This window comes from Nematolebias whitei, chromosome 14 (assembly GCF_014905685.2).
Source record: "Nematolebias whitei isolate Nwh7 chromosome 14, NemWhi1, whole genome shotgun sequence".
Classification (NCBI taxonomy): Eukaryota; Metazoa; Chordata; class Actinopteri; order Cyprinodontiformes; family Rivulidae; genus Nematolebias; species Nematolebias whitei.
The window spans coordinates 23,857,837-23,873,885 of record NC_056511.1 but is presented as its reverse complement, the minus strand read 5'-3'; the positions used below and the strand labels follow the sequence as shown (position 1 = coordinate 23,873,885).

The 16,049-nt window shown below is 42.4% G+C and overlaps 1 protein-coding gene across 1 annotated transcript in view; it reads left to right on the top strand.

Moving 5' to 3' along the window:
- Positions 1-8,495: 8,495 nt before the first annotated feature.
- Positions 8,496-16,049, top strand: part of LOC119420248 (adhesion G-protein coupled receptor G2-like) — a 40,956-nt gene continuing 33,402 nt past the window's right edge. The window contains exons 1-3 of the mRNA XM_037687636.1: positions 8,496-8,554; positions 10,946-11,007; positions 15,904-16,047. Coding sequence (XP_037543564.1) covers positions 8,496-8,554; positions 10,946-11,007; positions 15,904-16,047 — 265 coding nt within the window. The remainder of the gene's footprint in view (positions 8,555-10,945; positions 11,008-15,903; positions 16,048-16,049) is intronic.

Here is a 16,049-nt window from a genome sequence, read left to right as displayed (position 1 = left end):
GGGGGGGGGGGGGGGGGGGGGAGGGTACTGTAAGGATGGTACTTTTCTGTGGCCCGATTTGTGTCTGTTTCCCTCGTGCTCCCTCATTAGTTCCATTAGTGCCACCTGTGTCTCGTCCCAGCTGTTTGTTATCATGTCTCGTCTTCTCCCTGTATTTAAGCCGTCCTATTCTGTCTTGTTCTTGGTCGGGTCGTCTTCGTTGGGTACTCTTCCTTGGGTCTCCTGAGTCTTTCCCTGAGTCTTCCTGGTCCCTCGAGTTCCCTGTGTCTCTCGTGTCTCCTGAGTTCCCCATGCCTCCTTCCTAGTTCATGTAAGTTTTGCTGCCCCGTCAGCTTGTTTATTTTGTACTTTTCGTTTATCATTAAAAGCCTATTTTTGTATATCTGCCGAGTTGAGTCCCTGTTCTGCACTCTGGGTTCGCTCCTGACACAAATCCTAACAATGAAGCCCTCCAGATATAGGGTGAAACATCTCTATAAAAAAGAAACTGTCCAGATGACCTGACTGAGAATGATTGGATTTAGTACCTGGATGAATGAGCATGAACTTTGTTGCCCACACTCTCTGGTCTTTGAATTGAGAAAGCTCCTCGGATGAGAAGAGAAACATATTTTGTTACAAAATAAAGTCCAGTTGATTTTGTCTTGAACTTTTTTGAATTTACTACAAGAGTAACAACCAGTCTCAGCTGACAGTCAGTTGTCTATTAGAAAAATATCTCATGAACCAGAGGACAGGTTTTAACAAAAATCACAGAACTCAATGGATGTTTTTCAAAAATTGATGAATATTTGATTCGCCCTCATCCAAGACAACCTCCACAGCTGATCATAATAGCAAATTACTATATAAAATCCCATTTTAAAGATGTTGAGCTGAAACTTGAACACAACAGTTACGCCAACGTTTTAGGATCTTGTGCAATTTATAGCAATAAAAGTATGTAATGTGAATGACTTTCAGCTCAATGAGTTCATTTTAGATCAGTATCTGTAAAACTGGCAAACTCACCTTTGAAAATACAGAAAAAGGCGTAAAGTAGGGATATTCAACTGGCAGTTCGTGGAATGGAAACGGCCCACGGGTGACTTCAGTTTGGCCCGCTTCAATTTTTTTGGGGGGGGCGGGGGATTGGGTTTTGGATTCTGTTTGTTGCATTTATGATTCAATGCAATAAAACAAACAAATTTAAAAGGTAACAGATCATTGTAATACTTGGTTTCATCATTTACTTTATTTCAGACACAATATAAGATCCATATAGAAAACATAAAAACAGCAAAAACACAGAGTTAAAAAGTTTTTCTCTAAAGGCTCAAAAGCCAATGAGTCCATAAAGTAGAAAAGTATCGCACAGAGCTTAGGCCAGGGTTGGTCAGTGTAGCGATGATACAGTTTTCAGATTCAGACAACCTACACATGCATCTATACATGAGGTTACGCAGTACCGCAGGGCAGGTAGGCACACCTGCATCAACAAACATTTTGCTAGCACTGCTCCATCGAGGTACCCTCAGCAGCATCCGCATGCCATCATTATATGCCACATTTAGTCTATACATACTGCTCCTTTTATAACGCCTCCACAGGTGAGCGGTATACATAGGAGTGCAGTAGGCCTTAAAGAGTTGGATCTTAACTGATTTTGAGCACAGTCCAAACCTTCGTATCAGCATGTTAGCTTGTCCATAGAGCATACAACATTGTCTGCAAATGTCTCTATCATCTGACAGGTCTGCAGTCACACAGTGCCCCAAGTATTTACATTCATTACTGATTTTCAGCCCGTTGCCCGACAGAAAGAAATCAGGGAACATCAACTCAGAGTCCTCTCTGCTCCGCACAATCATGATGCTGCTTTTCTTAGAATTATATTTTATATCAAAGTCTCTTCCATAATCGGAGCACACCTGCAGCAGCTCTTGCAGGCCAGCCGTATCAGGACAGAAAATCACTAAATCATCAGCATACATTAAATGGTTGATGATCCTGTTACCAACCCTACAGCCTGTTCCACAGCCATTTAAGAGCTTTGACAGATCGTCCATGTACACATTAAATAAAAAGGGAGACAGGATGCTACACTGTCTCACACCATTTGAAACTCAGAAGGGATCTGATACAGAGTTTCCCCATTTTACATACATGTGCTGATTAGCATACCAAAAAACAAGAATCCTCACCAAACATTTGGGGACACCTTTGTTATACAACTTGTGAAACAACTTTTCATAGTTTACATAATCAAAGGCCTTTGAGGCATCAATAAAACACAAAAATGGAGGTGTTGTGTCTGTTGTATAGATCTAAAATTTATTTTAAAGCAAAAATGCACCAGTCTGTTCCATGTTTACGTTTAAAACCAAACTGATTATAAGAGGTCAGCAAAAATCTTTCCAGTTTGTTCAAAACAGCCCTCTCCAGTACCTTAGACAAGGTGCTGAACAGCGCTATAGGCCTATAATTATCCTTACAAAAAGATTTGAAGCTCTCGACCTTGACCTCTCTAAGTGTCTTTAAGAATCTGTTGGACACCTGGCAGGGTCCAATGCTGACATGTTCCTGTTTTTAGTTTTCTACATTTGTCTTGGAATCTAGCTGTTTTTTGTTTCGTTACCTTTTCCTTTTAGCCATCCTATTTGTTAAAAAAAAAAAAAAAAACCTGTAGTATGCTTTTTTATAACTGTTTATTGTTGTCCTTTGTTGTCATCTTTCTTTGTTGAAATCAGGTCACTCTTGTAAATGAGTCCTCGAGGCTCAATGGGATTTACCTGTATAAATAAAGGTTGATTGACTTACTGTTAATTTTACCAGCTTTATCCTTGGTTTATTTACATAATGACTTTAATTGCTGGATGTCCAGCCCCTGAGCTGCTGGCTTTCAGAAACTGTGACTCCATGAGCAGTTTTATTGAATAGCCTTTAAATAAAGCCTTTTGTCGGCTGTGGCAGCCATCCGTTATTGAGTTGACTTTATTAATTAATTAACTGTAGATGTACATCTAATGAGTGTTTCTGAATAGTTTTATTAAAATTTGTCATGTGGTTCATGATGAAATTTAGCTAACAGGCAAAAAAACTAACAAATACATTGGAAATAACTGTATGGTATGATGGATTCAACTAAAACATCTGTGTAATGCACAGATATTTCTCAAACATCTGGGTTATTTAGCTGTTTTACGCAGATTTTCACCCGTAGTTGGACTTCTAGGATAAAAGGCTGCAGTTCCAAGGATACTTAAAGCTGTTTTACATTTTGCCTAAAGATGAACATCAGAACATTTTATTTTAGACTGTGCATTCTTCCTCGTCGTTATGAAAGGCATTAAAAACTTGCAGCTCCAAACATATGTCTTATCCGTCACCTTGCAGCACTCCTTCAGTGAGTGACTGTTTAATTACCTGTTTCCCAGTTCAATTAAAGCTATAAAAAGTCAGTAGACAGTAAAACAACATTGAACGGAGCGATATTTGCTGCAGTGGTAATGCCGTCCTGCCTCACATTCCTGAAAAACAGTTGAATAACATGACTGACACCAACCTGACAACACCTAGACATGGCAATGCCACGGCTCTTTGAGCTCTTTAGCGTTGCCGTGGTTACATAGTTCTTGTCAACTCATTCAGTGAGAACACTGACAAATGCTGGGACACACCCTGAGGCACACCTTGAATGTCAAACAAGAATAGAAGCACAATTGTCTTTCCTTACAAAGAAAACTCCAGGAAGCATAGTTGGTGTAGAAAACAATTTTGCCCGACAGAACGATCTGACTGTGGCGATTTGGTGAACAAACAAGTGGCCTTCTGGTGGCACGGAGGAGGCTTTTTCAGACACAGAGCGAGACATGCTTGAGCTAAACGGAAAGCAGGTGACGTCCACCTATTACAGCTGACGTCTGAGGGGTGTGTCACTTGTGTCAGCTTCTGACTCTGCCTGAGAAAAACACAGAGATTAAACACCACCATTAGCCATCGTCAGCTTTTGTGCGGGTCAGGAAAATGTCTGCGGTTATGTTCGGGGTTTGATTTTATTTCGATTCTGCCAGTGGGAAGTGATGTTAAGTGGAAATGAAGAAGTCATGGGAGCTCCAGGATCTTATTCAGGCAGATTTTCTTGCTGGAAGTCATTGGCTTCTTCTGTCAGGTAAAGATCTGGTGATGATGTGTTTGTTTTGTTGGTTAAACTCAATCACAGTCTAATCTGGTTCGAGTCAAGGTTAGAAATCAAGCTTGTTCCGTTACACACAAAGATGTCTAACATACTTTATGCAAACATTTTTAAACTTCAAACTTGTTTTGTATCTAAAATTTCACTTTTATTTTTCTTTTCACCCCTTTTTTTTTTTTAGCTGAAAAACATTTTCAAACCTCCCCCTGTTGACTTTACATTTTGCTTCCAAGCAGCCAAACTTTCCTGTAGTCTTTTAACCTAATCTTGATCAATAGTTTCACTGATAGCCGGCAATGGAGGAGGCAGCGTACCAAAGAGACCATCTTATCACAAGCGGAACTGGTTTGTTCCACTTTGGAGTAAGCTGTTGGGGGAAGAATCAATTTTGTTGTGTGTTTCCTTGACTGATGAAGCCTTCCGGACCGAAGGCGAAACGTTTCAGCACAAAAAAAAGAAACTGTCCAAATGACCTGACTGAAAAATGTTGGATTGTATACCTGGATTATTGAGCATGGACTTTGTTAGTTTCACTGATAGTTTTTCAAAGGTTTTCTTTGAACTTTGGGTGCGTTTTTTTCTGTTCATTTCTTGTCCAGTCTTTGTACCTGATCAAAGACATACTGTGTGGCGTGTAGGCTAAAAAAAGAAAACCTAGAGAGGTGAAGAGTATTTGAAAGTCATGTGAGGGCTGACAAAGAACCTGAGCAATGCAGCATCTTCTGCCGTTTGTCAGTTTTCAGATAAATAGCTTTTTGAAAATGTTCTTATCAAACTGGGTTTTAGTGAGTATTTTTCATAAATCTGATTACATCATTGATATGAAGCTGCTGGTAATAAAGGAAAGACTTAAAAGCAGACCTGTGAGTCAGAGGCAAAACCAAATTCTGTTGAATAAAGACACCGAGTGCGTCAGTGGCAGGTAATCTAAAACCTAGGTGCACAAAAAGAAAAGCAAAGCCTAAAACGCACAAACCCAATTCAGGTGAAACAACAGAGAATCTGGTATTAAACAAAGTATTTTGAGGAAACCTGAACCATATACTTAAATACTTATACACAGGTGTTAGGACCAGGTGTGGCGAGAGAGCAGAAGGTCAGAAAACTAAAGAAGACGATTGAACAAACCAATTAAAAACCATAAATAGACAAAAGGCTGGCATTTCTTGAAGAATGTGTTTAAGACTGACATTACACTGTATTGATAGACTAAGCTATGGTTGTTTTGGTCAAACCTTGTAAATTAAATTATGTGCCATCGCGTGCAACACTAAACGCTGTTAAAGCTCTGAGTATATGTTGAGGATGACTCTCCGCTACTACCATCTCAAACTTTAGCCCAATTTCTGAATGGATGTAGCTATTTCTGTAATGGTTAAGGTCAATCAGCCGTGGCGGCATTCTTGACTCTAAAAGTTAATCAGTTGGAGATTTCTCTTCAATGGTTACTTTCTGAGTTTTACTCACAATCTATTCAAGAGATATTTGGCTAACAGACAGACAAACAATATGATTAAAGAACATGGCTGGATTATAAACTAATCCACAGGACAAACTCAGTGTAAAACTTGTGAACCATGACACAACTATTGAATATATTGTCTGTTTTGTGTCGGCCAACCGGGTTCATCCCTCGACTCGAGGATCCTTTTTGCTCCTGAGTGATTCGAGGGTCAGAGGTGACCTGACAAACATTTTTCTGAAGCGGTCGGAGACTGGACTGAAACTGTCAGGAAAAAACAGTTGAAGTCCAAAGAAAAAACACAGAAAGATCTTCAGGGAGTCTGAAGATCTGTTTATCAAAATAAGTTTAAAAGATTTTTTAAAAAAGCAAAAAAAAAAACAAAACTTCTGTCTCTTTGGGAAAACCATTTTTAAATGAGGATCAAGTCCAGATTTTGTTGCAGTGATTTTACTTTTCTTTCCAACTCTCATTATCACCCACTGCTAAAGGCTAAAAGACAAGAATATTTTGCCCATGCCTGTGTGTGCTTGTTTATTGTGTTAGCAAAATATTTTTGAACCACCAAGTGGATTTTATTGATACTTTCAGAAATAAATCATTGCATTTCATTGGATTTAGAGTTTATTTGTTAAAGGACGAGTGTCAAGTTTTAACAAATACCGTACACCAAAACAAATATAGTTTAGGCTAATTTGTGTCACGATCGGGTAGTGGGTGAGACCTAAAGGCAAACAGGACTCCAATGAAGACACAAAAGGGTGTTTAATTTACAAAAGGAAAATAACAAACATATAATGCTGCCAGGGCAGCGATACTACTCACATTCGTAGGAAATACTCAGAATACCAGGACGCTAGAAGACGACCGTGAAGGTGCAGCATGACACTTAATGCTCCCCTGCCTGAGACACAGGAGAGCTCAGTATATAAAGAGAAGACATTAATTAACCTAAATACAAACACCTGGAGGCTAATTAATTATGTGCACAGGGCAGGTGCAGAACCCTACAATTTGTAACGCCAGTCCATAGACGGGCCTTTAGTTACATTAAAAATGAGCAGTTTAATATACAGTTGAAAATAATAAAACATTATACTATTAAGACTATTCATAAAACATCATTAAAAAGATGGCTACGAAACTTGTTCTCCTTCAGGAACTTATTCAGCCTTTGTATAAATTGGTTCCTGTCATAAATGTACATCTGCAACCATTTCACTTCTGAAGTTAGCCCGTTTTAAGATTCAGTTCACTTCAATTCAGTTTATTTAAATACCGCCAAGTCACAACAGAAGTCATCTCAGGGCACTGAACTGAAACATTCACATATATAAAAATATTAAGTTAACACTATTTATCTGAGGAACAGACTGAATTTAACAGAATTTAATTCCATCACAGAACTCTCATCTTGAGCAAGCATGAAGGCGACAGTGGAAAGGAAAAACTCCCTCATGAGGAAGAAACCTTTAGCAGAACCAGGCTCAGTACAAGCGGCCATCTGCTTTGACCAGATGGGTTGGAGAGGAACAGGAAGGAGGAACAGATACACAATGGCAGGTCAAGAATCACATGTTAAGAAAGCAATAGTATTAAATTAAAACTATTCCATTTTAGCAAATCATTTAAGGAAATGAGGTCAGTTTGTCCTCTAGTAGTCTAAGCTTAAAGCAGCAAACAAGCCAACCCTAACTATAGGATTTATTAAAAAGGAAAGTCTTAACCCAGTCTTAAAACTGGACAATGTGTCAGCCTCACGGACAGAAACTGGAAGTTGGTTCCACAAGAGAGGAGCCTGATAACTGAAAGATCTGCCTCCCATTCTGCTTTTGGAAACTGTAGGAACCATGAGTAAACCTGTAGTCTGAGAGAGAAGTGCGCTGTTAGAAATATATGGAACAACAAGATCTGTAACATAAGATGGAGCTAGGTTGTTGAGAGCTTTGTAGGTTAGAAGTAAGATTTTGAATTCACTTCTGGACTTGACAGGGAGCCAATGGAGAGAAGCAAAAACTGGAGAGATATAATTGCGACTCCTACTGACTCCAGTTAAGACTCTGGCAGCAGAGTTTTGGATTATCTGAAGACTTTTTATAGAAGTATTTGGACACCCAGATAAACCATTGCAATAGTCCAGTCTAGACGTGACAAATGCATAAACCAGTTTTTATGCATCACTTTTAGATAAGATGATTCTAAGGTAAATCATACTGGAGCAAGCACTGAACCTTGAGGAACTCCATGACTAACTTTGGTGTGTGATGAAGATTCATTTACATTTACAATGTGGAATCTATCAGATAAATATGAGTTAAAACAATTTAGAGCCGTTCCTGTAATTCCATATCATATTCAAGTCTCTGTAATAGAATATTATGACCAACTGTATCAAATGCAGCGCTGAGGTCTAACAGGACCAGTGTAGACACCTGTCCATTGTCAGAAGCCATGAGAATATCATTAGTAACTTTCACCAATGCAGATTAAGTGCTGTGGTGAGCTCTAAAACCTGACTGAAACTCTTCAAACAGATTATTTCTCTGCAGATGATCACGTAACTGACCAGCAACTATTTTCTCTAGAATTTTTGTGATGAAAGTTAGGTTAGCTATAGCTGATGTTGGAGAACATAAAGACCTGGAACATGTCAGACAATCAGTCAATCAATCATTCAACTTTATTTACACCCATAAGTAGATTTGATTACAGTGGAGTGAGATGACTTAAAAACAAGACATGTGACACAGACTGAGAATGTTTTATTCATGTTTTATTGAGTCTCTTAACTTTCACTTTCATCTGTTGGTTTGGACTTTTGACATGCAAAAACAGGAACAAACTCTTGGGATTGTCAGGATGTGCAGCAAAACTGCTGGCATAGCCTTACAGAAGCTCACTGACCTACACAAGGCGAGGTCAGTGAACAAGGCTGATTCTGGCAGATCCTGATCACCCACTCCATGACAAGTTCAGGTTGCTTCGTACTGGACACAGGTATCTGCCGCCCAGATGTAGGACGAACAGACTGAAAAACTCATACATCCCTGTAGTGATCAGGCTTCTCAACGAACAATGATTTCTGTACTGTTATTTTAACGTTTCAATGTCTTGTCTAGTATGGATGTTTTGTGTGTCTGACTGAAACAAATTGTCCCTTGGGGATAATAAAGATTCTTGAACTTGAACAGACACAACATGATTAAAGTGACCAGGAGCTCAATACTTGAATATCAATACAACTTGTTTACGTGCTCAGTTTCACAGAAAGCTGTAATATGGTGTGGTAGTTGAAGAGCTACATCCCGAACTTAATACAATGAGTTACGCGTTGCCCTGTGTTTTTCTTAAAACTATGGCATTACCTCGTAGTGTCAACCTTGTTTGTCTGTTAGCAAAACATCTCATGAACTACTGCACAGATTCTAATAAAACTCAAAGTGATTCTTAGACATCTATCACTGATTCTATTTTGGTGTCACACTAGCTCAAGGTGGCTTCCACAGCAGTTTTAGAAAGCACAGCTATAACGCAAGTAATTTGACAGATACTGAGCTGAGACTTAGTATGATAGGAGCTGAGACTGTCAGTTGGTCAGATGATGTTTGGACCCAAAATGCCGACTGGACGCGAGGATTTCGATTAAACATACTTTTTTTTTGTTAGACTAACAAAAACAAAAAGCTGGCATGGCAGCTCAACTTGGAAAAAAATACTCAAAGATGCTCAGAGAGAAAACACAAGTAGGATCAAGATGGCACATACCATGCTGAGAGACTGTATATAAAGAGCAGGGGAGATTGGGGAAATGGAGGCACCTGGGTGATTACTAAGTGGGCACAGGTGAGCAGAAGACTGACTGAAGAAACAGTGAGGAGGCTGACTGAGAACCAGCAAAGGAAACACAGGAAGCTGAACAAAACACAAGAAAGAAAACAAATAACTCTATTAAAACACAGAAGACTTATCTTGACAAAGACTAGTCATATGGCATGCACTGAGAGCAAACACAGCACAGTGTTGCATGACCAAACATCACGTTCAAGGTTGGACCAAAACTCTCAGCAAAAGACAATTTTAGTCTAAAGCTCTGTCATGATAGGCAGCAGGTGACATACAGTCCTTCCAGGAGTTTCCATTCTGTACTTTTATTTGTGGTTTATTAAATAAAACCCATAACATTATATACTTGAAACAAAAGTATCTTTCCTTGAAAGACTCAGTATCACCTTTCATGCCAAAGTAAAAAAAAAAAAAAAAGATCTTGCGCAATCATTTAACTCGTGACTCTTTGCAGTTCTCACACCAGATTTTAGCTCAGTAACGTTAAAACTGAATGAGTCCGTCATTTTTGAGTTTGCAAACGTCAAATAGCAGTGGTGGCCATTTTGAATCAGCTTGACTCTAAAGGTTAATCAGCTGTAGATGTGAATTTGAAGATGACTTTCTGAAAATGTTGTTAAATCATGAGATATTTTGCTAAATGCAAAACAAATCCACTCTGTTGATTACCTGAAAGACATGCAGCACAGTTCGACCTTGGGTCGAAGCCTCAGCTCAAAGCGAACACACAAACTTGTGTGTTTCTGCCCAAGAAAATGTGTTCAGTTTTGTGCAGCATAGCTTTTGTGAGGGACTTAACAAATTTTACATAAGAACTTAATTTGGTATTTCTAATTTCTCCAGGATGTGTAAGAGAACAATCAGACACAAAGATAAGATATTCTGACATCAGAAGAACTGATCTTTTATCGGTGTGGGTGATGGAAAGAGATTGTCACGATTAGTCTGAGGTAATTTTCAATAAATTCAAGTTTTCTTGGTGTAGCATTAAGTGTAGAACCACTAGATTGAGGAACAGCTTCTATCCTGAAGCTGTTAAGACTCATGAATCCCTAATCAGGATTATCACTGTGAGAAGAAAAAAAAATCACTGTAATGCCATTTAATTGTTGATATGTGCTGCTGACTATCCGTGATGCTGATCTCATGCTGCTGATTTTTTTTCATCTCCCTGTGTTCATTTGTGCTCATCAGCTCACACAGACTCATGTTCATGCTGCTGTTGTTCAGCGTATTGTTTTTATACTATTAGTGCTTAGTGTATTCTTAGTTTAGCATTTTCATTACTTCATATCTTAGATCTTATTACTGCTTTTCTTTACATTTTATACTTTTGTTGGATGTAACTGAGACCCTGTGTACCACATGTGGTGCGAATGACAAATAAAGAAAATTTGACTTTGACTTTTCACTAACTTTTAGTGTGTGTTCTTTTTAATGGATATTTTGTTGTTGCTGTTTTACAGAGTGAAGAAGCCAGGTTCCCACCTGTGGCTGAAAATACACCTACTTATCATCCTGCTGGCAGGTAAGCTGTGACATCAGCTCTGACCCATCAGCCCTACAAAAAGATTGTTGGCACACAATGAAGGCAGAGCATCAACCAGCCTCATCTGGTCTGACGGCTTTACGCCTTCATTTCTGAACGACAAATTCCTTTCTGATTTGTGCTTGAACTTGTCGGTCTGGTCTGATTGCAGTTTGTCTTGAAGTCTGCTTCAACACCAGCTATTAATCTTTCAGTCTTTGAGGAGTCAAGTGTTTTAACCTTTGTTTTGTACAGCGTGTGCTGCTTGAGTTGCATTGTTTGAGTGACAGAATGCGACAGATGGCTGAGGTTCAGAGAGAAATTTAGAAAGATGAGATCAGAAGATGTGTTTGTATCACACTGAGGACTGATTCATTTCTTTGTTCAGGTCAAGCTTTTGGTCCTAACTCCACTGTCGCTTCCAAAGTCACCACTCCAACAACAGCTGCAGCACAGACCACAGGTGAATAAAACTCAAAAACAGCACAGAAAATCAAAGGAAACAAAGAAAACCAGACATTCTAAAATGGGCTTGGACTTTTGTTTCAATGCAAACAGTGTGGCCCTAAAATATTTCACGTTCTACTCTTTTCATTTCACATCATGTCATGAAAAACAAGACACTCCACCATCATTTGCTCTTAGTGTTTTATGTTTCAGGACATAAAGTCGACCTGGTCTTCACCAGGTTTAAAAATTATTCAGATCCATCTTCGTGTGCACAAAAAAACTCATAACAGATTCTAACATGTCATTTATTAAACGTAAATAAAGCCAACACACAAAATCTGCATGAAAAAAACAAGGACAGGTGTGAACACCTCTGTGAGAGCAGGACTTTAGTCCATTTTTGATGCTCTGGAACATTCATTTGTGTGTTCACACAACGCCAAGGTGAAAAGACATTAGCAATGACCTTAGAAAAATAACTGTTGCCTTCCATCAGTCCATCCATCCATCCATCCATCCATTTTCTTCCGCTTATCCGGGGTCGGGTCGCGGGGTAGCAGCTTAAGTAGGGAGGCCCAGACTTCCCTCTCCCCATCCACGTGGTCCAGCTCCTCTGGGGAAATCCAGAGGTGTTCCCAGGCCAGCCGAGAAACATAGTCCTTTCAGTGTGTCCTGGGTCTTCCTCTGGGTCTCCTCCCGGTGGGATGTGTCCGGAACACCTTACCAGGGAGGCGTCCAGGAGGCATCCTAACCAGATGCCCGAGCCACCTCAACTGGCTCCGCTCAATGTGGAGAAGCAGCGGCTCTACTCTGAGTCCCTCCCAGATGACCGAGCTTCTCACCCTATCTCTCAGGGAGAGCCCAGACACCCTGCGGAGAAAACTCATTTCGGCTGCTTGTATCCGAGATCTCGTTCTTTCGGTCACAACCCAAAGCTCATGACCATAGATGAGGGTAGGAACGTATATTGATCGGTAAATTGAGAGCTTCGCCTTTTGACTCAGCTCTCTCTTCACCACAACAGACCTGTACAGCGCCCGCTTCACTGCAGATGCTGCACCTATCTGCTTGTCGATTTCACGTTCCATTTTTCCTTCATTTATGAACAAGACCCCAAGATACTTGAATTTCTCCACTTGGGACAGGACCTCCTCCCTGACCTGGAGAGGGCACTCTACCCTTTTCCGGCTCAAGACCATGGCCTCGGATTTAGAGGAACTGATCTTCATCCCGGCTGTGTCACACTCGGTTGCGAACCGCTCCAGTGAAAACTGTAGATCACGATCTGATGAAGCCAATAGGACCACATCATCTGCAAAAAGCAGAGGCACGATCCTAAGGCCACCAAAACGGATCATTTCAACACCTTGGCTGTGCCTAGAAATTCTGTCCATAAAAGTTATGAACAGAAGCTGTGACAAAGAGCAACCTTGGCGGAGTCTGACTCTCACCTGGGCATGAGCCCGTCTTAATGTCGGCAATGCGGACCAGGCTCTGACACCGGTCATACAGGGACCTAACAGCCCATATCAAATGGCCTGGTAACCCATACAAAGCACCCCCCACAGGGTTCCCCGAGGGACGCAGTCGAACACCTTCTCCAAATCCACAAAGCAAATAAAGACTGGTTGGGCAAACTCCCACGCACCCTCCAGGACCTGCTGAGAGTGTAGAGCTGGTCCAGTGTTCCACGACCAGGACGAAAACCGCACTGCTCCTCCTGAATCCAAGGTTCGACTATCCGATGGACCCTCCTCTCCAGAACCCCCGAATAGACCTTTCCAGGGAGGCTTAAGAGTGTGATCCCCCTGTAGTTGGAACACACTCTACGGTCCCCCTTTTTGAATAGGAGGACCACCACCCCAGTCTGCTAATCCAGGGGAACTTCCCCCGATGTCCACGCAATATTGCAGAGTCGCGTAAGCCAACACAACCCTACAACATCCAGAGCCTTAAGGAATTCCGGGCGAATCTCATCCACCCCTGGGGCCCTGCCACCAAAGAGCTTTTTAACCACCTCGGTGACCTCAGCACCAGAGATTGGAGGGCCTGACCCAGAGTCCCCAGGCTCCGCTTCCTCAGTGGAAGAAGTGCTGGTGAAATTGAGGAGGTCTTCAAAATATTCTGCCCACCGACCCACGACATCCCGAGTTGAGGTCAGCAGCACACCACTCCTACTATAAACAGTGTTTGTGGTGTACCGCTTTCCCCCCCGAGACGCAGGATGGTGGAACAGAATCGTCTCGAAGTCGTGCGGAAGTCTTTCTCCATGGCCTCTCCGAACTCCTCCCATGCCTGAGTTTTTGCCTCAGCGACCACCCGAGCCGCATGTCGCTTGGACTGCCAATACCCATCAGCTGCTTCCGGGGTCCCACAGGCCAAAAAGGCCCAATAGGATTCCTTCTTCAGCCCGACAGCATCCCTCACCGCCGGTGTCCACTACCGGGTTCGAGGATTGCCACCGCAACAGGCACCGACAACCTTGCGGCTGTAAGCCGCCTCGATAGTAGAGGCACAGAACATGGCCCACTCGGACTCAATGTCCCCCATCTTCCCCAGAACATGTTTGAAGTTCTCTCGGAGGTGGGAGTTAAAGCTCAGTCTCACAGGAGACTCTGCCAGACGTTCCCAGCAAACCCTCACAATACGTTTGGGCCTGCCAGGTCTGACCGGCATCCTCCCCCACCATTAGAGCCAACTCACCACCAGGTAGTGATCAGTGGACAGCTCCACCCCTCTCTTCACCCGAGTGACCAAGACATGTGGCCGTAGATCAGAAGAGACGACGACAAAGTCGATCATCGAACAGCTGCCTATGGTGTACTGGTGCCAAGAGCACATATGGACACCCTTATGCTTGAACATGGTGTTTGTTATGGACAATCCATGACGAGCACAGAAGTCCAACAACAGAACACCACTCGAGTTCAGATCGGGGGGGGGCGTTTCTCCCAACCACACCCCTCCAGGTCTCACTGTCATTGCCCACGTGAGCATTGAAGTCCCCCAGCAGAACAAGGGAGTCCCCAGGAGGTGCACTTTCCAGTACCCCCTCCAAGGACTCCAAAAAGGGCAGATAATCTGAACTGCCATTTGGTGCACAGACACAAACGACAGTCAGAACCCGTCCCCCCACATGTAGGCGGAGGGAGGCCACCCTCTCATTCACCGGGGTGAACCCCAACACACAGGCACCAAGATGGGGGGCAATAAATATGCCCACTCCTGCTCGGCGCCTCTCACCAGGGGCAACTCCAGAGTGTAAGAGTGTCCAGCCCCTCTCAAGGAAACTGGTTCCAGAGCCCGAGCCATGCGTAGAGGTGAGTCTGACTATTTCTAACCGGAACCTCTCAGCCTCACACACCAGCTCAGGCTCCTTCCCCACCAGTGAGGTGACATTCCACGTCCCAGTAGCCAGCTTCTGTAGCTGAGGATCAGACCGCCAGGGTCCCTGCCCTTGGCCACCACCCGTCCCACATTGCACCCGACCCCTTTGGCCCCTCCCACAGGTGGTGAGCCCATGGGAAGGAGGACCCACGTCTCCTCTTCGGGCTGTGTCCGGCCGAGCTCCATGGGTAAAAGCCCGGCCACCAGGCGCTCGCCTGCGTGCCCCACCTCCAGGCCTGGCTCCAGAGTGGGGCCCTGGTGACCCACGTCCGGGTGAGGGAATATCAAGTCCATTTCTTTTTCTCATCATAGGGGTGTTTGGGCTGCACTTTGTCTGGTCCCTCACCTAGGACCTGTCTGCCTTAGGTGACCCTACTAGGGGTGTGAAGCCCCTGACAGCATAGCTCTTAGGATCATCGGGACACTCAAACCCCTCCACCACGGTAAGGTGGCAGCCCAGGGAGGGGATGGGGTTTCCATCAGTCTGGGAAGGATATAAATTCCTGCCTTCTGCGATTTCACCACCTCGTCAAGTGTCCCACACCGCCTACATTGACTGATGAAAACTATTTAAAAAAATTTACGTTTTTGCTAAATATTTGCTGGCCATCTGTCCAACAGCTGAAAACTGACCAAAATGTGTTCATGAAACAGGACAATGATTCCAAACCCAGCTGCAAATCTACAAAAAGAACAGCTGAATTTTGTAAAACATTAGAACTAAAAAAAAAACAACTTGTTTTACCTTTACTGAACATAAAATATGCATGCTAGTGTTGTTCAATATCATTTGCTGCTTTTTGCCACAACATTTAGATAAATGTGTTCACTAAAATTAGTTTTCATTTTTAAAATAAAGTTCTATTTTCTACATTCAATATGTTACATTAAGTTGCTTCGTGCATGTTAAAGACCACGGTAGTAGAAGTCAGTTGTAGCTGTAACATCTAAGCTGCATTATGAAACCCTCCAGCCAGGTTGAACAAACAGTATAACTAAAACCATAAAAACCTCAAACTGTAACAGGTCACATGAAAACTGCTTGATTTCTCTTTTCAGGTGGAGTTTTCAGTCGTCTCAGTTCTACTGCTGCTTCCAACATGAGCACTCTGACAAGTGTCCCTTCCAGCACTACTTCTACATCATCTGATGACATCACCACTCCAACACCAGGTGTTGTTTCCAACATCGCCACTCCAACAGGT